Here is a 23,433-nt window from a genome sequence, read left to right on the forward strand (position 1 = left end):
TGTTTAATTATAGATACAATGGAATCAAAAAAAATTGTCTACAAATCAGGGTTGCATGGATTGTCGCATAAGGCAGAGATAAAGCCTAATAAGGAAGTATTTATTACTGATTTTTCCTGGTTACTACACGATTGGGTTTCGTTCTTCGATATAAAGTATTCAGGAGGAGTACGATCCGATCCTTTTCCACTACCTTCCCCTCAACATTGGCGAGCGTTGGTTCGATTTTACAGTTTTCGAATCGAAACCGGTTACGCATTATTATACACGATCCTTATCGCAAAGCAGAGATCAAGGTCCGGACCCGAATTTTAAAGATTATTTTAAAGTAGATGTTTTGTTTATGGACGACGTAAACAAAGCAGGGTTGGATAGCCAGCGAGTCGAGCCGTCGCGAGAGTCGTGAGCGACGGGTTCGAACGTGTTACGATTCGTTCGACGTTTTCTTCTTCTTCTTCTTTTTCCGTTTGGCTAGACTCACGCACCAAATCCGTGAGGCTAGCCTGGCCACTGGTATCAACCGCATCGGCCAATGTTCGATTATGTATGTTTGTGGTTAGGGATCCTGGGTGTTTGTTTTTTTTTTTTGACTCCTGTTTGAGTACGTGGGTTTTTATCCATTCGGTTAGTTTCTTTTAGTTTTTTAATTTAGTTATTTATTTATTTATTTACTTATTGTTTTTTTTTTTTTTTTTTTTTTTTTTCCCCGCTGTTCCGTATATTTGTTTGCAAATTAAGTCAAGGTTAACCGGAATAAACTTCGTCACTCCATAGTTCTATCCCCCATTCTGCCTTCCGCATATATTTATTTATTTATTTATTTTTGTTTTTATTTTATATATTTTATTCTATTTTATTTTATTTTATTTTATTTATTTATTTATTTATTTATTTTTTTTTTTTTTTGTTGTCTATTTTTATTTTTATTTTTATTTTTTCTCTCCGTCTAGTGACTCCATAGTATTGACTCGTCTGTCGAATTTTGCATTCCAAGATGGTTAAATTTTCTAAATCCCGTGATAAAGAAGAGCTTGTGGTATTAATACATTAAGTCTATGGTTTCTTTAATTTCTTGTGTAAATTTTACTAGAGCATTGAGGATATCTTCGGAGCTCGAAAAGGCTAGGCTTCGTACTTCATAGGGTGGAAACTGTTTTAGTGATCTCAAGGTAGAATACAGAATTGAAGTGCTTGCTCTGAGAAGATCACATGCCCAGAAAACGTGGTTAATGTCTTGAATGAAGGGGCCGCATGGACACACCTCAGAGTCCGCTAAGCCCATTCTGCATAAATGCTCTCTGGTACCTAAGTGTCCTGATCGGATCCTATTTATGAGGGATATGGCATTTCGCTGTAGGTTGACACCCTTCCACCATGGAGTTCTCGATTTTGTATGTGCTTTACGTAGTTTATTATATATTAAACCTTTATTAACAAACGAGATTGTTAAATTTGTTTGTTCTTCTGCCTCTATAATTGTCTGTATGTTTTGGGCTGTGGATTTTGCTGTTATGGTATACTCTCTGTATAATCCTTCAGTTGTTGCTTTTTTTGCTAGGTTATCTACTTTTTCATTGCCGAGAATTCCTCGGTGTGAGGGGCACCAGATGAATTTTATATTCCTCTTTCCTAAAGTCATTCGGGAGAAGAGAGATTTTATTTCAAGGCAAAGAGGATGCATTTTTGCGTTGATCCCTGCGTCATCAAGGGCCATAAGAACGCTAAGAGAGTCTGTTATTATAAGTATGTTTCTGTGTGTTATTTTATTTTTTAAAAATTTTAGAGCTTCTATGATTGCACTGGCTTCTGCTTCAAAAATGTTTGCCGATTTAGATGTTTTAAAACTGCCGCTAGAGTTGAGTTCGGGAATGAGGTATGCATATCCAACAAAATCGGCATCTTCCATTTTTGAGCCGTCTGTGTAAACTGAGATGAAGTTTTTGTGGTTTCCGTCTAAGATGTTTTTTATTTCTTTGTTAAAGATCAGATTTGACTTTATTTTGTTTTCAGGTAAGATTTTTTTGCCAATATCTAAGACCGGCTCGATGGCTGTGAGTTGAGGAAGAAGCGGCGTTTCGAAGCAAGGGATGATATCCGTTCTTTTTATAAGGGCTAATGTGTCTTTATATTTCGTCCACATTTTGTATGTCATGGAGCGAAGGCATTCAGGGGGAGCGTTACCTCTTTGGTTGAGGACTCTCTCTGAGAATTTTAATTTTGGGATCAAAGGGTGCTTTCTATAAGAGTATGTCTTGGCGAGGTATCTTATTGTTAGTATCTGGGCTCTGCTTACTAGGGACTGATCTTTTGCCAGGTCTAGGAGTATATTTGTCGGGGTTGAGCGGAAGCATCCTAGTATATATTGCGGAGAGCGGCGTATTGCGAGGTGATGAGTGGCTGAAAGTATGAGGGAGCCGCCGAGCTAGAGCACGTTATCGCCCACTCTAGCCGGGCTCTGATCAGTCCTCTATATACGGTTAGGAGGGTGGAGGGGTGGGCCCCCCATGATTTGGTCGCTAGTGATTTTATTATGTTGATCCCTTTTTGCGCTTTGTTTTTTGTTTCCTGGATAAAAGCTTTCCAATTGAGTTTGGTGTCCATGCGCACTCCCAAGAATGTGGCATTTTTATTGTTCCTGATTCGAGTTCCACTGATTTTAATGGATTTTTCTTCTAGATTAATTTTTTTCTTACTAAAAATAATGAATTTACTTTTGGCTATACTTACGTTTAGCCCAAGATTTTTCAGCCATATTAACAAAGTTTCGGTCGCCGTTTCTAACTTTTTGATTCCTTCATCAACGTTCTTTTCTCTTGAGTAGATTATAATATCATCCGCATATTGGAGTGACGTGCATTCACTCCCTATGTTTTTGTTTATTTCCCTCAAGTAAACGTTGAATAGTATTGGGCTTAGAACCGAACCCTGCGGGGAAGGCCTCGATCCACATTTCTGCATTCTAGGAGGGATCCGTTTTCATAGAAGTCGACTTTTCGTTTAGCGATGAGGTTCGCTATTAGTCTTATTATATATGCCGGAATTTTTAGTTCGCTCAAATTTGCTATGAGTACATTAGGGATCACCTTATCGTATGCCCCTTCCAAATCCAAAAATATGGCCACTACATTTTCTCTTTTTGCAAAGGAATTGATAATGTCAGTGTTAAGGATTAGTATATTATCTAGGCAAGAGCGAGTCTTCCTGAATCCGTATTGGGTGTTAGGTATAGCGAAGTCAGTTTCCAAAAGATATTCTAGCCTGTTCTTAATGAACCTTTCGAATATTTTTAACAAACACGATGCTAACGAGATCGGCCTGAAGCCTCCTTTGGGTTTAGCTATTAGACATACCTCGTAAAAGTTCCAGTCGGCCGGTACTAATCCGCTATACATGATTTTATTAAACATCTTTCTCAAGAGTTCAATCATTTTGCGTGGAAACGCTTTGATCATCTTATTGTTTATTCGGTCTTTGCCAGCTGCTGATCTTGGCTTCAGATTTTTAATAATGATTTCTAGTTCCTTGTATGAACAAGGGTGCCAAATATTTTTGGAAGTGCTTCTTTCAACTAGGTTAATATTCGGTGGTATAAAGGCAGATGGGGGAGCAATTTTATTTATACATTTTTCAATTTCTTCTGTCTTTTTATGCCCTGACTCGCTATTTGTTAACTGAGGGGATGAATTATGAAAACCGCTAAAGCTCCTCACAATGTCCCAGACTTTTTTTATCGGCGTGTTCATGTTGATGCTAGATACAAAATCTTTAAAAGATTCTCTCTTGGTTTTTTTAAGGAATTTTTTTGTCTCTTCGTCTTTTCGAATCCATGACTCCAAGTTTTCTCGGTTCATGTTCTTCTTATATTTTTTAAAGGCTTCCCTTCTTTGAGCTATGGCTTTGTCACATTCTTGGGACCACCAAATTTTTTTCTGGTATCTACATGGGTTGATGTGAGATATAGTTTCGCTATGGATAGCTCCATTTTCGTTCAGACTTTGGATGATCGCGTTATACATATCTTTGTACTTATCAAAGAGATTTTTATTCGTTATGGGGCCTACTGGGGTTAATTCATTCAGGGATTTCGTAAATTTTTCCCAATCGACTTTTTTTGTTACTATAGACGGTCTACGATTTTTATTAGACATATTGTGTCCAAAGATTTCAATTTCTATTACCTGGTGATCGCTTCCTAGGTTTTCATCCAGTACTTTCCATTGGCAAAAGGGGGTCAGACTGGCGCTTGCAAGAGAAATATCTAGCACGTCCCAGTTCGTATTCCCGTGAAGGTACGTAGGAGAGTTGTTATTTAGAGGGACTAGGTCAAAGTTGCTGATTATTCTATCCAGTATTTTTCCACTCGAGTTATTGACTCTGCTTCCCCACGAGGAAGACTTTGCATTGAAGTCTCCTCCTATTAGAAATTTGTTACACTTTTTGTTAAGGGAAAGGATGTTTTCAAGGAAGGTGCTCCAGGTTTTCTGTGAGAGATTTATTTGTGGTGGTTTATAGCTGCTTGTAATTATAATTTTATCATTGTTTTGGAGTTTGAGTTCAATAGCAATTGATTCTAGTCCGTTCTGTTGCCAGTTATACTTATCGAGTGGGAGTAATTCGAAGTTAAGGTTTTGTCTAATGCCTATGGCTACTCCTCCACCAAACATACCAATAGGACGATCTTTTCTAACGATATGAAAACCAGGGATTTTAAATGGGATGTTGGGGTGTAGCCAAGTTTCGGAGAGAATTAGGATATCTTTATTATTAGTAAGTGCTGGGATTTCGTGTGCTTTACCTCTCAGGCCTCTACAATTCCATTGGGCAATTGTTATGTTTTTTTGAGCCATTTTGTGGGAACAATTATTTACTTTTTAAAATAAAATACATTTTAGCGGGTCTGGTTTAGAATATTTTGGCCAGAGGTATTCACACAAAGTCTGTAAATCAATTGAATGCTTTTTGAGATATCTTTGTGGTATTATTACTTTGTTCTGAAGATGTATGAGCTTTAGAATTGGATTGTTTTTTATTGTTAGTAATTTTGCTTTGGGAGGCATTGGGGCTAGACGTACAAGATGGGTTAGCCACATTGAAGGTTTCATCGGGTTGATGAGTTGGCAGGACATCCCATGGTGAGAATTCTTCAGGAGCTCGCTTTTCTGGGACGGTGACCTTTTTTTGTTTTTCGTTTGTCGAGCGGTCGAGGGTTTCCTCTTTCTCTTCGCCTGAAAAATTGCCAATGCTATTGTTAGAAGAGTCCTGATAGGAATTGTGTTTGATTGAGTGATTGTTTTTCTTTGGAATTTCCCTTCGTGTTATGTACGAATTGTTTTGATGAAATTTAGTTTTCTTTTTGTACTCAGTGCTTCTTTCCCCTTCTTCCAAAGAAGGGATTTGCTTGCAAATTCTTTCGTGATTCGAGGTGTTATGAACCATTCGTTTCTCGTCAAAAGGGACTGACTTTCTGTTCTTTTTTGGAGCCACGATTCCAAGCGGTATAAGTTATCTAGGCGGTTTTTCTTAATAATTTCTAGAGCTTCTTCTCTGTCAATATTAAGTAGCGCTTTAAGTTTGTTGGTGATTTTTAATTTTATGTAAGTTATACATTTGGTATCGTTAGCTGGGTGGGATTCGCCACAGTTGGCACAGATTGGTTTTGTGCTCTTGCACTCCGTTTGATGGTGATTGCCACCGCAAAAAGTGCACCTTTGAGAGCCTCGGCATTGCTTTGATAAATGCCCAAACCGTTGACAGTTTGAGCATCTTCTTATTTGCTGCTCAAAAGGGGATATTGTTACTCTTGTTTTGTAGATAATTATTTTTTCTGGTAGTGCATTCCCCTCAAAACTAATTTTTACTGAGTTAGTGGGAGTCAAGTTTATTCTATTGTTACTATCTTTTGAGACTTTCATGATTCTTTCTATTTTTAGAATTCGTGTAGGTTGGCTGAGCCATTCTATGCCCTCTAAGATTTCTGTTTCTGTTAGTGTAGGGTCGATATCACTAGCTACTCCTAACCTTGAGATTTTACTATCGGGTATGTAAGCTTTCCAGGAATCGGGTAATAGCGATTCTTGGGCGTCAATCAGTTTATTAGCTTCTTGGTAGGAGTGTAATTTAATCTCGACGAGATTTCTGCCTTTTCTTTTTATCTCTTTTATGGATTTACTCCAGTTTTTTAGCTTTTTGCCTACGATCATGGGGTGGATCGCTCCGATTCCTTTTTGATGACGGGAATCCTTTAAGTTATTTTCTTTGTCATTCGGTTTGCTATTGACCATGTTTTCTGGGGTATTTGAGACATAGGGGCTTGTAAGTTGGGAGATTAAAACTACATACGGTTCCTCAGTCTTTTCTGTATACCTGTTCTTCCTTTCCTTGAAACTCCGAAGATACTCTCTTTTTCTCTTCGGGGCCGGTTCGCTAGATGGATGAGCGACTGAAAACGTTCCTGGTACTTTTTCCGGGCTTGGGAGTCCGGCCTCCATGGGAACGTTTTTTCTTTTCTTCCGCCTCATAGATTGAAGCGGCTCAAAATTTTGAGATCCAAAGATGATTTCATTTATGGAGTCACTATTCGTTTTGCTTAAATCTATATTAATTTCTGCCATATTTGGGCTCGTCTGATTATAGTTAAAATTATAAATCGTGCCTTCGATATGTCTTGACTTTAACTCATTTACAATAGATACAAGTGTATAGCTTGTGGCTATCTGAGATTATTGACAAGAGACCACAGAGTCGGGAAGACAGAATGCTAACGTCATAGAGAGAAAGAAAAGCGGAGTAAACTCCAAAAGTTCTCTTAATATTTATTACCGGGTGCTTTATTAATTTATTTTGGCTTTCACGCGAAATATCCACTATTATTTTGTAATTTAGGAGACGTTATGAAGTAGATTATTTATTTATTACGACCGTGTTGTTCATCCATTTCCGGATCGCAGCCACGTGGAGAGCATGTGGGTCGATGCTGGAAGATGGCTGTCCCGGCAGGTTGCGTGCTGCTTTTCGTATTCGGAGCAGTATTCACTAATGTATATTGATAAGAGGTAATAAATATATATGTGTTTTATTTTGACACGATCGCTCTTGTTGTTTAGTTGTGATATGTGTTTTTGACCGTGAACGATTCTGTATTTTTTTATGGATTCGTTAATTATTTAGTTTTTAAGACCACGAACGTGTTTACTCGACCGCGTTTCCAACACCTCCTCGACACTAGACACTACTACTACAACACGACTATACTATACCAATATATAATTATCCTTCCGTTCGACGTTTTTGTGGGCAGGGTGTCAAATGGACATAGATATACCGTTGACGACCATACAATGGCGCGGTATATCTATATTTTATGGGCATTTGACACGATGGAGATTATGGAGAATCGCCCGATGTCCATTTGACACCCTGCCCCCTTTTTGTGCGGGCTTGTCTGAGAAGAAAGGGGCGGGTTCAAGACTCTCGAGTCGCCTGCAAAGGGGCAAGAGGTAGTCGAAGAAGTTTTTTTTGGTCGACTTTATTTGGTCACATCGACACACCCTCGTCACCCTCATAGAGAAATATAATTTTCAATAGAAAATTGCACAACACTTTTTGCTATAATGCATTGGATTTTAGTGTTCTATAAAGGTGGCAGAAAGAAAATGACATTTTTCTGAACGTTACTACAGATATTCAATTTCGCTGAATATGTGTCCCACACGGTGACGGTGGAAAGCCCCATCCACTGCCAAAAAGGAAGAGAAGAAATTCAATTAATGCATTGAATGTTTTAATAATATAAAAAAACTTTATTTGTGATAAGGTTTGAATTAGTATTTTCGAGTTGTCATAATTTTAGTGAATTTTTATGTAAACAAATTTCTTAAGTTTTATCATTTTTTCGAGGAATTTTGTGTAAGTGCAGGAAATTTTGCGAGGTTGGTTTTTTCCGAAAGTATTTTTTACAGCAAAGAATGCTGTTTTTCATGAAAATTACGATAAAAAAGTGCGCTACGTCAATGAAAATCGAGAATAAAAGAAAAACAATGTTAATTTGATTTTTACTCGAAATTATTGCAAATATTTTATGTCATGATAGTCTCGATCTGTGATCACAGAAATCCTAGCTAACGACATCTGTTGTGTGAAGGAACACAATTTTTTTCTATTTTACCGTGAGAGCTGTAAAAGCAGATTTCTACCATTCAATTAAAATGAAATAGAGTTTCGGGATTTCCACTTTATAAAGTTCACCAGTTCTGGGATCCCCACTTTTTTCATGATTTTTTATCTTGTTAGTATTAGTAAACTTCCAGAAATGTTGTCTCCTTGTCTGCCGCAGCGGCGGCGACATACACTCCTCCAATCCCCCCCCCCGACCCGTGCTGAACGTTGGTTCGGTTTTATTCGCTACAGTTATCCAAACCGGGTGCGCCGGGTACACATTATTATTCATTATTCACGATCCTCATCGCAAAGCAAACGGAGATCAAGATTCAGACTCGAATATTTGAACGGAATATACCTATAGTGAGTTTATTTCATAAATATATAGAATCTTTCTTAAAACAGAATAAATTCGCTTATGCGTGTTGAAGAGAGAAATAATTACACCTTATTAGATCGCATCATAAAGGAAAAAAGTAGTAGAATTTTTCTTTGAGAAAAAATGTGGTTTTTGGCGGCCAGTTGAGAAGAATTACTCTTCAGCTGGATTCAAGTGTAGCTTTTTTTACCTCATACGTGGAAATTGTCTTTCGTTTAATAGTGATTCTCAGCCATCTTCTTATTCAGAGATAATGGAACGATAACGCGACGCGAACGAATCTCAATTCAGGGCCGCTTTATGCGAGCTTTTGTGATGAAAATTGACCCCCTGCTTTTCAGTCTTCGAAACATGTCACCTGCAAAAAGAGCGATACACGTACAATAAGAACTTTTATTAAATCGAAACTTCTTCGTTTATTTTATCAATCAATAGAAATCCGATCGTAGTGTGCGGTACATGTTTCACCATTAAAAGTGTGTTACTGAATCCAATATGGTAAGAGGGAAATAATATAGAAGACCATGAGTCTTCTAATTATTTCCCTCTATCTATAAGACATCTATAGACATCTATAAAAAAAATATATCGCAAGTATATTGTTGAATTAGAACAGCTTTTGTTTTCTATCAAAGTGATTTTAATTGTTTCGGTTTTAAGTAATAGGTAATCAGAAATGTTGTGGCCAACTTAAAGGATACCATGCCGAGTTGGGCTTGGACGCTAGAGAATATCGAGTTTTTGCAATGGCTCGGAATAAATTTGAGATGCTATAGTGAGCTTATAGTCTCTTAATTTTGTCAGTCATGTCATAAGGATAGTAATTCTGTAACGATGCAGTCCTTAATTTTAGCAAATGATGAAATTTTCTTACTGAAAAAGTTCTCTGATGAATATTTCCATGTAATCTGTATACTACGAAAATGTGGCAGTTGTTAGGCACTGCTAAAACAGATGAAGAGGTGCGGCTCTTCATTTTATTGAGGGATGTACAAGATCGATTGTTCATAGTTATATTTCAGTGAACCAGTAATGAGTATTTGAAATTTAAGCTATTGTGAAATAAAATTTTATTGATTTATATTTCTTTTATAGGTATGACTCCATCACAAACCGTGGTCTATTCAAAAGGGCCTGCTATATCGCATGCATTAACGGTAACAGCTCGGCAACAATACATTACGGACTTTGCATGGACATTGCCTGATTGGGCAAACCTCTGTAATACCACAGGCGCACAAGGAGTACGATCTGAGCTTTTTCAAGTTGATGGCATAGATGGCTGTACTTGCCAAATATCCATTTTTCCAGAAAATCCAACAAATACTTTCTCAATCAAATTTTCAGATTCTCTAGATATTTTGGGAATGCGAGTCATTATAGATTTGAATAATTATCACTATGAACATACTGTGCTCTACCCAGTGCCGAGTATTATTTCTCTCCCAGGGTCCTTACAATCCAAGAAAGTAACAGGACACAATGATTATTATAATCACGCAAACACGACACTGACTAATATATTGAATAACGGTTATTTGCATCCCTCAGCCTCCGTTAAAGTGAGATTTGAGGTGGCGAAATTTCCGGATTTTCACAGTTTCTTTTTCCAAACACATCAAACGAGTGTTGTGGCAAACATGCAAGCTATTTTTGAAAAAAACACTTACAGTGACATCACTTTCGTGTTCGAGAATGAAGAATTGCATGCCCACAAAAGTATTCTTGCAGTACAAAGCAAAGTTTTTGAAGCAATGTTTTCAAATGAGATGAGCAAAAAAGATACAGGCAGAGTGGAAGTGCTTGATATAAGAGCAGAGGTATTTGAGGCTTTTCTAAAGTACTTGTATACTAGAAAAATAGATTTGAAAAAAAATGTTACCGAAATTTTAATCGTGGCAGATAAATATGAAGTTTGCGAGTTGAAAGACCTTTGTGAAAAACATATGTTGAAAAATCTTAGTGAGCAAAACGTTGTTGAGTATTTGCTCATTGCAGACAAACTATGTTGTACTGCACTGAAAGAAAAATCTCTCACAAAGCTACAAAACAACGCCGTTGCATTATGCGGTGTAATAAAAAACGAAAGCTCCGAGACGTTTATGGATTTGCAAAAGATACTTTCCAACGATTTGTTTTAACTTTCCCTAATGTAAAATCGATGAAAAATTTGGTATTAACACCAGTTATACGTGATAATTATATTATTATTTCATTATGAAACAGGGAAGTTTAACGATTTTTTTAATTATACTATAATTCTGACACGAACGTACTTGGTATAATTTCTTGGTCACTTTTTTGGATTACGTTTTTTGATTATTATGATTGCGTGTCTGATGATTGCGATATGAGGACAAATGATTTTCAATTTCAGTAACTCACAGCGAATTTATCGGTATCTTTTATAGTTCTAAGATTGTAATATCATCCCACTTGTTTCTTTGTATTCGTTAAAGGTGTGGCTTTAATTTCATGTGTATTAAATAAATGTGTAATAATGTAAAATGTAGACTTTGTTTTCAATCAGGTATCGAATTAGTGCTTTCAAGTTTTCATAATTTTATTAGTTAATTTTTGTTTCAACAAATTTTTTTTTTTTTTTTATCAAGTTTTATACTTTTTTCGAGGAATCTTGTGCGAGATCGATTCACTTTAAAAGTTTTTTTTTACAGCATTTATGTTGTTTTTCGTAAAACTTGCAATGAGAAAATATATGAACCCAGAAATTTCAGCCAACGTCTGCTGTGTGAAAAAACAAATTTTCTATTTGATCGTGAGAGCAGTAACCGATTCCCACCATTGAACTGAATTAAAATAGGGTTCCGGGATTTCCACTTCAAAAAGTTCAACAGTCCTGGGATGCCCGCTGACTTACGTAGTTTTTTTATGTCAGGAAACTTCCAGAATTTTTCCCTCCCATTCGCAGTAGCTGCGACTGTACTCCTCCAATTTCCTCCCGCAACGTTGCCAGGCCAATTTTATTCGGTATACAGGCGTCGAAGTCGTGGGCATGCATTATTATCTACGATCTTCATCGTGGAGCAAACAGATTCACAGATCAAGTTCTGGACTCGAATATTTGGAAAGAATATATACGAAGTAAGTTTTTTTTTCATAAATATTTAATAATTTTCTTTCTTAAAACAAAATAAATTTGCCAATGCGTGTGAAAATGAAAAATTGGTTACATTTAGATGACATCCTAAAGTAGAAAAGTAGAATTTCATATGAAGAAAGAATTCGTGGACAATTGAAAAAATTACTGTACAACTGGAATAAGGTGTGTCCGGTATGCATTGTTGAACAAGTTTTCGGAATGGCTCATGCCTCATAAGTTGTCTCGAAAATTATTTGGGAATGTAGTAGAATCGTGATTAGACGCCAACATTTTGTTTTCACATAAAACCGTATAAACGTATTTTTACTGGCAGTAATATTGGATCGCACGTTTAACCAGTTTCTATCAAGTTTTTTTTCTTTTTTTCGTTACCAATCGCGTTTCGTTGGATAGTGTTTTTTCAAGCATCTTTTTATTGTGGGATAAATGCAACGATAACGCCGACGAACGAATCACCATTCAAGATTGCTTTATGCGAAAGTTTTGTGATACGATACGTCAAAATTAACTTCCTGCCTTCCAGTCTTCGAAACATCAGTCGCCTGCAAACAGTACGATACACAATGATGAGAATTTTTCTTGAATAAAAAACTTTCTTTTCTTTATTTCTTTTGACAATCAATAGGAACCTGATCGTGGTGCGATACATGTTTCACCATTAAAAGTGTGTTGCTGGATCACGTACACTACAGGAAATAAGAAGCCTACACAAAAAACATTCATCAAAAAATAATATCACAAGTATGTTATTGGATTACTTTTTTTCATATTGTAGGATGATTTTATTTATTTAGTGTTGCTTTGATTTCGAATAATAGGGAATTGGAATTGTCGAGTGAGTTTATAAGAGACCAACGGCAGGATTGGCTCAGACACTAGAGAATGTCTAGTTTTTACAATGGCTCGGAATAAATTTAAGATGCTATAGAGAGATTAGTCTCTTAATTTTGTCAACAATATCTTAAGGATTGCAATTCTATAATGACGTACATCATCTAAATAATTCCCTCGGTTTGATAAAATTTTTATTACTGAAAAAGATATATGATGAATATTTCCATATAATCTGTATACCACAAAAATGTGGCAGTTATGCACTGTTAAATCGGATGAAGAGGTGCGGCTCTTCATTTTGTTGGGGGATGCACAGAATCGATAGTTCATAGTTGCAATTCAGTGAATTAGTAATCAGTAATTAAAATTTTAGCTATTGTGAAATAAAATTTGATTTATATTTCTTTTATAGATATGACTCCGTCAAAAACTGTGGCTCATTCGAAAGGGCCTGCTATATCGCATCCATTAACGGTAACAGCTCAGCAACAATACATTACGGACTTTGCATGGACATTGCCTGATTGGGCAAACCTTTTTAATACAACATATGCACAAGGAGTACGATCTGAGCATTTTCAAGTTTATGGCATAGATGGCTGTACTTGCCAAATATCAATTTTTCCAAAAGATTCAACGAATACTCTCTCAATCGAATTCTCAGATTCTCTAGAAATTTTGGGAATGCAAATCGTCATAGAATTAAATAATTATCACTATGAACGTCTTGAATTGTACCCAGTTCCGAGTATTATTATTTTCTTAGGATCATCGAAATTTAATACTGCAGCCTGGGATCGTTATGCTTCTGGCAAAACGGATCTGTATAATCTATTGAATAATAGAGTTTTGCGTCCCTCAGCCTCTGTTAAAGTGAGATTTGAGGTAGCGAAATTTCCGGTCTTCCAGAGCGTCTTTTTTCAAACACATCAAAAGAGTGTTGTGGCAAACTTGCAAGCTATTTTTGAAAAAAACACTTACAGTGACATCACTTTCGTGTTCGAGGATGAAGAATTGCATGCCCACAAAAGTATTCTTGCAGTACAAAGCAAAGTTTTTGAAGCAATGTTTTCAAATGAGATGAGCGAAAAAGATACAGGCAGAGTGGAAGTGCTTGATATAAGAGCAGAGGTATTTGAGGCTTTTCTAAAGTACTTGTATACTAGAAAAATAGATTTGAAAAAAAATGTTACAGAATTTTTAGTCGTGGCAGATAAATATGAGGTTTGCGAGTTGAAAGACCTTTGTGAAAAATATATGTTGAAAAATCTTAGTGAGCAAAACGTTGTTGAGTATTTGCTCATTGCAGACAAACTATGTTGTACTGCACTGAAAGAAAAATCTCTCACAATGCTACAAAACAACGTCGTTGCATTATGCGGTGTAATGAAAAACGAAAGCTCCGAGACGTTTATGGACTTGAAAAAGATACTTTCCAATGATACCTCGAAACGTTCAGAAAATCAGTGAACAGATGATTTGTTTTAACTTTCCCTAATGTAAAATCAATGAAAAATTTGGTATTAACACCAGTTACGTGGTAATTATATTATTTTTTCATTATGAAACAGGGAAGTTCAACGATTTTTTTGATTATACTATAATTTTAACAAACATGTACTTAGTACAATTTCTTTGTCATTTTTTGGATTATGTTTTTTGATTATGATCGATGAATGTGATAGAAGGAATAGAAATAAGTCGATAAGAGACGTTGATTTTTAAGCCAGCCAACAAATATTGGTAGGAATATGAAGTTTGTGTGTGGAAAAGACAATAAACCAATTGTATTTCAGTTTATCAAAGCTGTTTTTTTATGTCGTCTACACTAGTTGTTAAGAATGGAATGTGTTAAGAAAATTTTAAACAGTGGGCAGTTGAGAAAATCAAAAATGCAATTTGGATAATGGTTAAGGATAAAAATGATAATATTTGAAAAAAATAGAACATACTTCTTACGGCTGTAAATGTAGGAGTCAAACTCTACGTATGGAAGTAATTATAATTATCGATAGAGAATTGGAAGTTTGCTGAATAGTTCAACTTGAAGCCATTCGTCGATAGTTTTATCCCTTTAAAGACTGCATCGCATAACTGTAATACGTAATTTAAAAAAATCTCTATCATCGCACGAATGGTTGTTAAATCGCCAATCGAGTAATTCAGTTTGAGTTTTGCATCGTGTTGGATTAATAATGACAATCAATGGTCACACATTTACATCAATTGCTCGGCTTGATTTAACAGTTGAGGCCGAGCAACACTGACGAGCCATGGTGACTGTGCTTATCTTCGTTTCTGAAATTACGAAGAATGTTGTATCTCGATCCCTTTGAGTTGACGCTGAATATGGCTATATGACCACCGGAGTATTGCCCAAACTCACCGCTAGTGCAACCGAAACATGACAAATGGTGAGAGTCCGCACACCGCCAATTTATTATGGGTGTTGCGTTATTGGAACTTGCTTTATGATATGACGTATTCAGAAAAAGTGCGATCCCAGAGTCTTTTTGAATTAATGGGATAGATGATAGTACCTATGCCGGTTGGCGGTTAAATTTGGAAGACCTAAAAGCTCCATAGCTTCAGAGTTTTCTGTGATACAAATTGAATTAAACAATCATTTGAAAACTAATTGCATTTAATCTCTTATCGATCGAGGTCCCATTTGCTGCCTCTAAATCTTCGGAATCTTACGAGCCTCCTTGCAAAAAACCTCGAACAAATGTGGTAGGAAAACACATGAGCTATGTTCTAAAGTAAGGCACTCTGCGATTATCACTTTTTGTGTTTGGTAGTGATGAATTGATGGTTCATCATGCTGTGCTTGCAGTACAGAGCGCACTGTTTTCGAAGCGATGTTCCAAAATAAGACGCGGAAGAACGATGCAAGCAGAGTCGAAATTGTTGACTTGAAAATGAATGTTTTTGCCAAATTTCTCAGGTACTTGGATACTCGTGAAATCAATGGTTTAAACAATATAGTTGAAGAAATGTTGGTGGTGGTCAACATGTATGAGATTTCAAAATTGAAAGAAGTGTGCGGAAGTTACATGCTAAAAAATCTTGACGGAGACACTGTTGTGAAGTATCTGTTTACAGCGCATGAGCTATCTTGTAAGAAATTGAAAGAAGCCGTTATTAAGTTTTTCAAAAACAATGCCAACGCATTGACGAGGTTGCTTCCCTGTTAACGTTTCAAAAGGGGATGTTCAGCTCTTCTGTACTCTTCAGCTATTTATCTAGATGAGAAATGTGCTAATAAATAATATCAGCTCTTATCCTTATATAAGCTTTCATATAATACGAATACGAAATGTACTGTAAATGTTAAGTCTATTTTTGGTTCACTTCAATTCAATATCTTATTTCCTCGATGTAATATGAGCTGATATTTTTATGATTGCAGGAGTGCTTTAATATACTTGAAAAAACCAGTTTCCAAAATGGACGTACCACGCGCTGGAATTTATTTAAAAAATTTAATTTTATTCGTTTTGTACTTCATGCGACTTTGTATTCTTTTTCGTTTTGGTTTGTCTACGAATCTGAAAAATGGACCAATAAGAAATGATGCTTCTATTTTCGGTTGATCCGTCATGTGTATTACCCGTTTTCGAATTTACTACGTACTTTATTACTCTGTTTTCATTGAAAATTTAATAAAGTTTTCAATAAAAATTGCAAAATGTTTTGCTATACAATGCATTGAGTTAGCGTTCAGAAGATGACAGAAAATTACATTTCCTGAATCGAATTGATTACGATGCTACTAGATATTCAAAGAGCTTTGATTATGACTTGGTAATGTAAAATGTAAACTTTTTTCCGATCAGGTTCGAATTAGTGTTTTTAAGTTATCATAATTTTATTAGTGGAATTTTGTATAGTAGAAGAATTTTTTTTGGTTCTCAAATTTTTTCGAGGAATATCTGTGTAATGGCCGTAATAACGTTGGAGAAAACGGGCATAATGCCCGTAACGTGCTCCATATTTGTGCTGTTTTTTTCGGGAAGTTTACAACGATGAAAAGGCGAGCCACAAGAATGGAAATCAAGAATAGAAGAAAAACGATCCGATGTTATTTTGACTTTCACAATGAATGCAACCGTTTTATCTCGAGATGGCCATCTATGAACACAGAAATTCGAGCTAATGACATCTGTTGGGTGAAAAAAAACGGCCTTTTTTATTTGATTGTGAGAGTTATGAGCAGATTACTACCATATACTGTACGAATATTGCAAACACATAAGTGAAACGTCTCGAGACTTTATTTAAATTTAACGAATAGCAATAAAGTAAGGATAATAATAATAATACATAAACTTTCGCGACTTCCAGCCGATTCGTACTCGCGGCCATTTACTTCCGCCCGATACTATATTACCACGCTCTACGCGTCTAATCTTATCTCCATGATTATCACGACTGCCCTCGCGCTGCTTTTCGCGCCCTTATATAAATCCTATTCTTCCAGAACTTCTTCTTCTTCTTCTTCTACTTTTTGGCTAGACTCCCGACCGTGAGCTTGGCGTGAGGCTAGCCTGGCCACTGGAGTGACTCCGCTTCGGCCATTGTTCGGTATTCTTCCAGAACCTTCTCGAGTCTTCTACTCGGAACAGCTCTACTCGCGCCATCTCGCGCCTCGCGAAAATACTTGCTCGCCATTGTGCTCATTACTTTCTTTTTTTTTTAACAAGCATTCTCTATTTAATTATGATTTTTTAATTTTATTTTACCAACTTTGCTCTGGAATCATTTACTGATATGAATAGGTTTTTTAATTAAGTTATAGCCCTACCCCTGCTTGGGCTCCATGTTTTGATCAGTTTGTTCCCTAGATGATTTTATTCAAACCCAAGCGGTACATACAAGTATTTCATAACTTCATGAGTACACCGTACATGTCAATTAAAATTACTCCAATCTTCTCCAACGTTAGTCTAAGTTTAAACTTGGTTCATCCTATGTTGAAAGTATTGAAAAAAAATTGAACTGACAATGAGTTGAACTCTGTCATAACCTGTCATCAAATTCGCGGTTGTATGGAAGACCGTGTTCTGGGATGTCCGCTGTTCTTTCGTAGGTTTTTACATATATTATGCCCGTTTTCTCCAACGCGGTTAATCTGAGCTTAAACTCGGTTCATCCTATCTCGAAACTATATAAAAAAAATTGAACTGAGTTTGAACGTTTGAACCGCGTCGGAGAAAACGGCCATTAGTAGATTTACAGAACACCCATTGGCCGATACGGGAACCCAGAGGCCAGGTGGGATCGCGCCCCACCAAACGGCAGAAAGAAATTTCCAGAATTTGGCTGGAGGTGTTTGTTTTGTACCCAAGTTAAGGTGCGTTCCAGAGTCGCTTGGAAGACGGCGAACCAAACACACACGTGCGCGTTACTTAAACCAAAATCTACAATGAAATAGAAAGCTGAAACATAGAAAAGAATCCATTTTAAACTCAACAATCAATTCATTTGAAGAAGCAGCAGTATAGAAAAGTGAATATTTAAAACGGAGCAAAAAGCATCGCTTTCGTATTTTTGACACCTGGCTCGATCTGGAGCGAGAAATCAAGAGCGTAGAGCGTAAAGCGACGATATAAAGAGCGCACAAAGGATCCGAGTTACCACGTGCTATCCACGCGGACTGGGCGTTGGACACGGACGTATCAGATAATTTAAAATAATTTAATTAATTAAAGACATAAATCTAATAGTTTAAAGAATAAATAGGAAAAATAGAAAAGATTAAATAGAATTTCATACAAATACAACAACGTAAATTCAAGCCCATTTGAAACCTACAGACGAAGCCAACATGGCAGATTTAAGCTCGAATTTTGACATATCAGACACAAATTCCATAAATGAAATTATTTTTGGTTCCCAAAATAATGAAACAAGGAAAATTGCAGGAAAGAAAAAAAGGAAAAACGTACCAATGGAAATGGGTCTTCCCAGCCCACAAAAGTCAAAAGAAAACTCCAACATCGAGCATTCGGATGCAGAGCCAGATCTCAAGAGGAAAAGAGAGTATCTTCGGAACTTCGAGGAGAGAAAAAACAGGTATACGGCAAAGGCTGCTGAACCATTTATTGTTTTAATATCGCAAATGACAAAAAGTCTCGAAGGTCACGCCCCCGGAGACATGGTTGAAGATCAAACAAATAACAAAGAATCAAATATCAGGGGAACTCGCGAGAGACAAGGGGTCGGTTCCATCCATCCTATGCTAATCGGAAAAAAGCTCAAAAGCTTCAGCGGGGCAATCAAGGAAATAAAGAGAAAGGGCAGAAACCTAGTAGAAATCAGATTAAACACTTATCAAGACGCAAATAAATTGGTAGATACCCAAGAAACATTACTACCCGCTGCATGGAAGGCATACATTCCGGAAAATAAGATCTCAAGGTTAGGGGTCGCTAGGGACATAGACCCTTCATTATCCGAAAAGGATATCCAGGAAGGGATCGAATGGCCATGCCAACCGATACGGATAGTGAGAGTAGAAAGAATTATGAGAGCGTCTAGAGATAAAAACAACATTTTAACCCTTTCCCCAACAAACTCAATTAAGATTAGTTTTGAAGGGAGTTTGCTTCCGGAAAAAATAGTAATTTATAAAACGAGAGTAACAATAACTCCATTTGAACAACAGGTTAGGAGATGTACAAATTGCCAACGTTTTGGGCATTTGGCAAAACAATGCAGAGGAGCTCAAAGATGTGCATTCTGCGGAGGCAACCACCACCAAACAGAGTGTAGAAGTGCAAAACCAACCTGCGTTAACTGTAGAGAATCCCATATAGCCAGCGACATCAACTGTGCAACATTTATAAAATTGAAAATTATCAGTAAAATCAAAGCACACCTTAACATCGATACAGGGTTGCCAGACTTCTAGTATCCCAAGTCGCCAGAAGCGGTCGCTCAAGTAGCCAAAAGTAGCCAACCGCCAACCTTGTGGCAAATGAGCGGGAATACAAAATTCTCCATGCTATCAAATTATTGTATCATAGGTAAAATTTTAAGGTGAAAAAAGACATTTATCCTGAGCATCCTTTTTAAACGTTAATTAAATCATCTTTTTTTTTATTAATCTATCATAAAACAACATTTTTATGGATTTTGAACAATGTACTTATAGAATACGTTACGATGAATAATATGGATTTTTTTTATTACACTGCTTTCCTTTGGTGATTGGTGACTTTGGTGTTTGTTTCGTTATATGATATGATATCATGATCTATCTTTACATCACTTCAGCTATCATATTAATCATTTCCGCGAGCACTTCCGATTCGCCTTGGTTTTCGTTTGAAGTGGCCTGGGATTGGCTTGAAGAGCCGTACATGTACTTCGATTGAAATCTTTCAAGCATGTCACTTGTTGGCTGTAATGTTTTACAGCATTTTTTAAATGAAATGCAGTGCAATCGAATTCGTAACAGAGCTTCTAGCATTGGCGTTCGTAACTTGTTACGAATTCGAGTTTTTATAAGAGTTAGGGCTGAAAAGGCTCTTTCTACCACCGCATTGCTCGTAGGAATGATCAACATTTTTAACGCCACCTCCGCCAATTCCTTGAAAATCTGGCGGCCGCTAGCGTCAGTGTACTTATATACTTCAGGCCAAAAGACCAAAATGTTTTTCGGAATGTCTCCATTGAAGTAGAGTTTCCAATCTACATAATTTAATTTGTCCCATTGACTCTGGTAGACCGAGATGTCGCTTTGTGGATTTAGAAAATCCTTCAAAGGTAAGTTTTGGAACTTGGGCTGAACCTGAGACAGACAAACACTAGGGCTCAATAATTTATATTTTTGAAATATCTCCATATTTGTCGGCAGTCTTGACGCCATTTCAAGCAGAAGCTTTTTCAAAAAACTGAACGATCGTTGTTGAAATTGAGTTTTGGATTCAGACGGCATTGTTGATTTTGCGAGGTACTTTTCAACCTCAGTTCCGAAATCCATCTCAGCTAGAGGCAGATATGCCAATTCATTTCCCAACGCTTCGATAACTTGACGCAAAACAGATTTTCCGTTGCAAGATGTCAAAAAAAGTGGCTTGAGAATGCGCTTAGCTAATGATAAAAATATCAAAGACATTTCATCGTACAAACTACCCACATCCACATCATCGCTTTGAAAAGATAAATTCAAATGTTGAATTTGCGCGAGAATGGGTTTCAAAAAAATTAAATAAATCTGGTTGACGTCGTCTTTAAGCATGTCACGAATAACTCGTGCTGTGTAACAACGTTCGGCAGCGCAGGCAATATCGAAATGCGTTGTTAATTCGAGCCATTGTTCAAGGATCCTTTTCACTGCTTCATAGAACACTAGCCACCTTGTTTGGGATAATTGAATTATTTGACGGAATTTTTGAGAATCTGTGCCAGAATTAATCAAGTCGAAAGTTTTTTTATAGTTAATGCGACGCAAAGAACTAACACTGAACCAGTTGTATATTTCACGCAATAAGAAATCCAACGAAGTAGGCAATTCTTCGCTTGCCTTTGACGCGCAAAGATGTAAAGAGTGACAGCTACAACGCAAAAGTTGCAAATTAGGTACTTCTTTTTTCAGCAGCGTGTACACTGAATGGTTACAGCCGCAAAGATTGCTTCCTCCGTCGGTACCAATCGCTGTCAAATTTTTTAACGGGAGACCGATGTTCGTGAAATATTCATTGATGCTTTTAAAAAGGTCATTGGCGGTCGCTCTTTCTACTTCCAAGATCCCCAGGAAAGTAGTGACGATTCGATTTTCAGTTATATCAAAATATCTGATGCATATGCATAAATATTTTGTAACTGATACATCAGTACTCTCATCAATTATGATGGAGTAGCTGCCGTTACCGATCGCTTTGATGAGGCCGTTTAATAAAGCTGGAGCTATAACGTGCTTGATAATGCTTGAACATTTTGTTCGATGCAGTCGAGTTTTTTCCAACACGCTTCCTTTTCCCAAGGCTGACAAAAGCTCACCTAGATGGTCAACCGATTGAATTGCTGAGTGCATGACGATATGCAGTGTCAATAATATGTCAGATTTTTTCTTTCCGTCAGAATTTTGAATCGCATAACCTAAAAAAACAACAATATCGCTTTACAAAAATAACTGACAAAAATAATTGACAAAAATAACTGACAAACAGAAAAATGTAAATTGAAAACTGAAGACAGCTATAATAATGTTACATACCATGGAAAGGCAAAGTGGTTTTAAAGGATTGCTTCAAACTAGAAGCATTGAGTTTGTGTTTCTTGCTGTTTGCATGTTTTTTCAAATCCGCAATATGGCTTCTTAAAGAAACATTGCAGAGCTTGCAGTGCGCTTCATTGGGATCGTTCTTATCAACATATTTAGCTGCACTAATATGTTGCACCCACCCTAACATGAAAATATAATTTCATATTTCATCATAGAATCCAGGTAATATGTGCTGTGCGAGGTCCACTTATGTCATTCATCGTAGAAAATACTAACCTTTCGCCCATGATTCTGTTTCCCATTCTTTTTTGTATTTACGCTTATCTTTAGCGTATTTCCCCATCGTTCGATACAATTTGCAGATTGCAGACCGTAAATTTGTCAAAACGATACAATATTATATAGCTTCACGTACTGAAATTCACACTTCACACCATGTCGCAATCCGCAAACGTGAATGAGAAAAGGGTCGCGAGAAGAACCGAGAAAGAATTTGAAAAAAACCGTTATGTTGACTGAAAAATCAGTAGAAGTAACTGATGAAAAAAAAAACCCTAGATTAACAAACCATTCGAAAAGGAGGCGTCCAAAACCAAACCTTTGACTTGTTGACTTCAGTCTTTAGTCGCCAGGTTAGTCTTCCGTCAAATTTGTAGACGGGAAACGGACTATGCTGCATCGCGAAAAAGTCGTCTGAAACGAAAAGTAGCCAAAATATCGCCATGTCGCCGAAACAGAAAATTCGACGCCAGAATAGACTTTAAAGTAGCCAATTTGGCGCAAAGTAGCCAAATCTGGCAACCCTGCATCGATAGAGAAGAAGCCATAGAAATCATTAAATTAAACAGATTAGACAGCTTCTTTCGAATGGAAACATGGCTACAGAGGCAAGCAGAGACAAAAACCCTCCCCCCGAGAGAAAACGAATGGTTTCTGCCTTCCCAACCAACGGAAGACATAGACAACCACTTTCCCACGATAGAGGAATCTGAAAGAAATAAAATTAAAAGCAAAAGGAACCCCAAATCCCAACAAAGTAACGATTACATAACACGTAGAAAAATCCCAAAGAATGATGACCTTTCAACTAAAAGAAAGACTTACAATAAACCCATAATTAACCCAATTCAAACTTTTCCAGGCGAAGAAGAAACAGATACTACAGTCCACTCGAATATTGAAAAAATGAACTGCAAATCCATCCCAGATCTGAGGACTCCTGAGGAAATTTCTCCAAGTGTTACCACGTCCACGTTCACCCCTCAATCCAAAGGGAAACACGAAAACTCCTTAATTGGTATTAACCCCATTGACACGTCAAGCCCCAATCACCGCCGACTTGATCTTAATAATTCCCAGAAAGCTAAAAATATAAACACCCAGTCACAATTAAATCAAAGTAAAGTACCTAATGTAGAAAAAATATAATATGTGTTCGTCTATATGTCTCCTCTGTACATCCTGTAGAAATAAATTCCACCAGTAGATAAATTTACGTGACAAACACCTTAGTCATTACATGGAGCATAACTGCATAGCAATTGCCCAGTGGAACTGCAGAGGCATAAGGGGAAAAACGCACGAATTGCCCGAATTAACAAAGGACAAAGATATCCTGATACTTTCAGAGACATGGCTCCATCCTAACATTCCATTCAGAATCCCGGGGTTCCGACTGGTCAGGAAGGATAGACCGATTGGAGTAAT

The 23,433-nt window shown here is 36.9% G+C and overlaps 3 protein-coding genes across 7 annotated transcripts; 2 read left to right on the forward strand and 1 right to left on the reverse strand.

The window, feature by feature from the left end:
- Nucleotides 1-13: 13 nt before the first annotated feature.
- On the forward strand, nucleotides 14-14,291 carry LOC122417984 (BTB and MATH domain-containing protein 40-like). 4 transcript variants are annotated; one of them, XR_006262415.1, is made up of 4 exons: nucleotides 14-92; nucleotides 9,632-11,638; nucleotides 12,283-12,398; nucleotides 12,904-14,291. XR_006262415.1 is itself a non-coding variant. In XM_043431945.1 (3 exons), exon 3 carries the CDS (start codon nucleotides 12,906-12,908, stop codon nucleotides 13,959-13,961), a length of 1,056 nt encoding a protein of 351 aa, XP_043287880.1. In that variant the 5' UTR covers nucleotides 10,681-11,638; nucleotides 12,283-12,398; nucleotides 12,904-12,905; the 3' UTR covers nucleotides 13,962-14,291. The 4 variants fall into 4 exon arrangements, 2 of the variants coding, with proteins under 2 accessions (XP_043287880.1, XP_043287881.1); XR_006262414.1 differs by lacking the exon at nucleotides 14-92 and adding an exon at nucleotides 8,367-8,520; XM_043431945.1 differs by lacking the exon at nucleotides 14-92 and having other exon boundaries at nucleotides 10,681-11,638.
- Nucleotides 4,815-6,523, reverse strand: LOC122417983 (uncharacterized). Its single transcript, XM_043431944.1, has one exon. The coding sequence runs from the start codon at nucleotides 6,516-6,518 to the stop codon at nucleotides 5,316-5,318; it is 1,203 nt and encodes a 400-aa protein (XP_043287879.1). The 5' UTR covers nucleotides 6,519-6,523; the 3' UTR covers nucleotides 4,815-5,315.
- Nucleotides 14,292-17,863: 3,572 nt separating the features above from the next.
- On the forward strand, nucleotides 17,864-23,221 carry LOC122417885 (uncharacterized). Of its 2 annotated transcripts, XR_006262394.1 has the most exons (3): nucleotides 17,864-18,169; nucleotides 18,419-18,569; nucleotides 22,868-23,221. XR_006262394.1 is itself a non-coding variant. In XM_043431759.1 (2 exons), the coding sequence occupies exons 1-2, from the start codon at nucleotides 18,371-18,373 to the stop codon at nucleotides 23,152-23,154; spliced, it is 486 nt and encodes a 161-aa protein (XP_043287694.1). In that variant the 5' UTR covers nucleotides 17,864-18,370; the 3' UTR covers nucleotides 23,155-23,221. The 2 variants fall into 2 exon arrangements, 1 of the variants encoding a protein (XP_043287694.1); XM_043431759.1 differs by having other exon boundaries at nucleotides 17,864-18,569.
- The last annotated feature ends 212 nt before the right edge of the window (nucleotides 23,222-23,433 follow it).

Source organism: Venturia canescens, chromosome 11 (genome assembly GCF_019457755.1).
Source record: "Venturia canescens isolate UGA chromosome 11, ASM1945775v1, whole genome shotgun sequence".
Lineage (NCBI taxonomy): Eukaryota > Metazoa > Arthropoda > Insecta > Hymenoptera > Ichneumonidae > Venturia > Venturia canescens.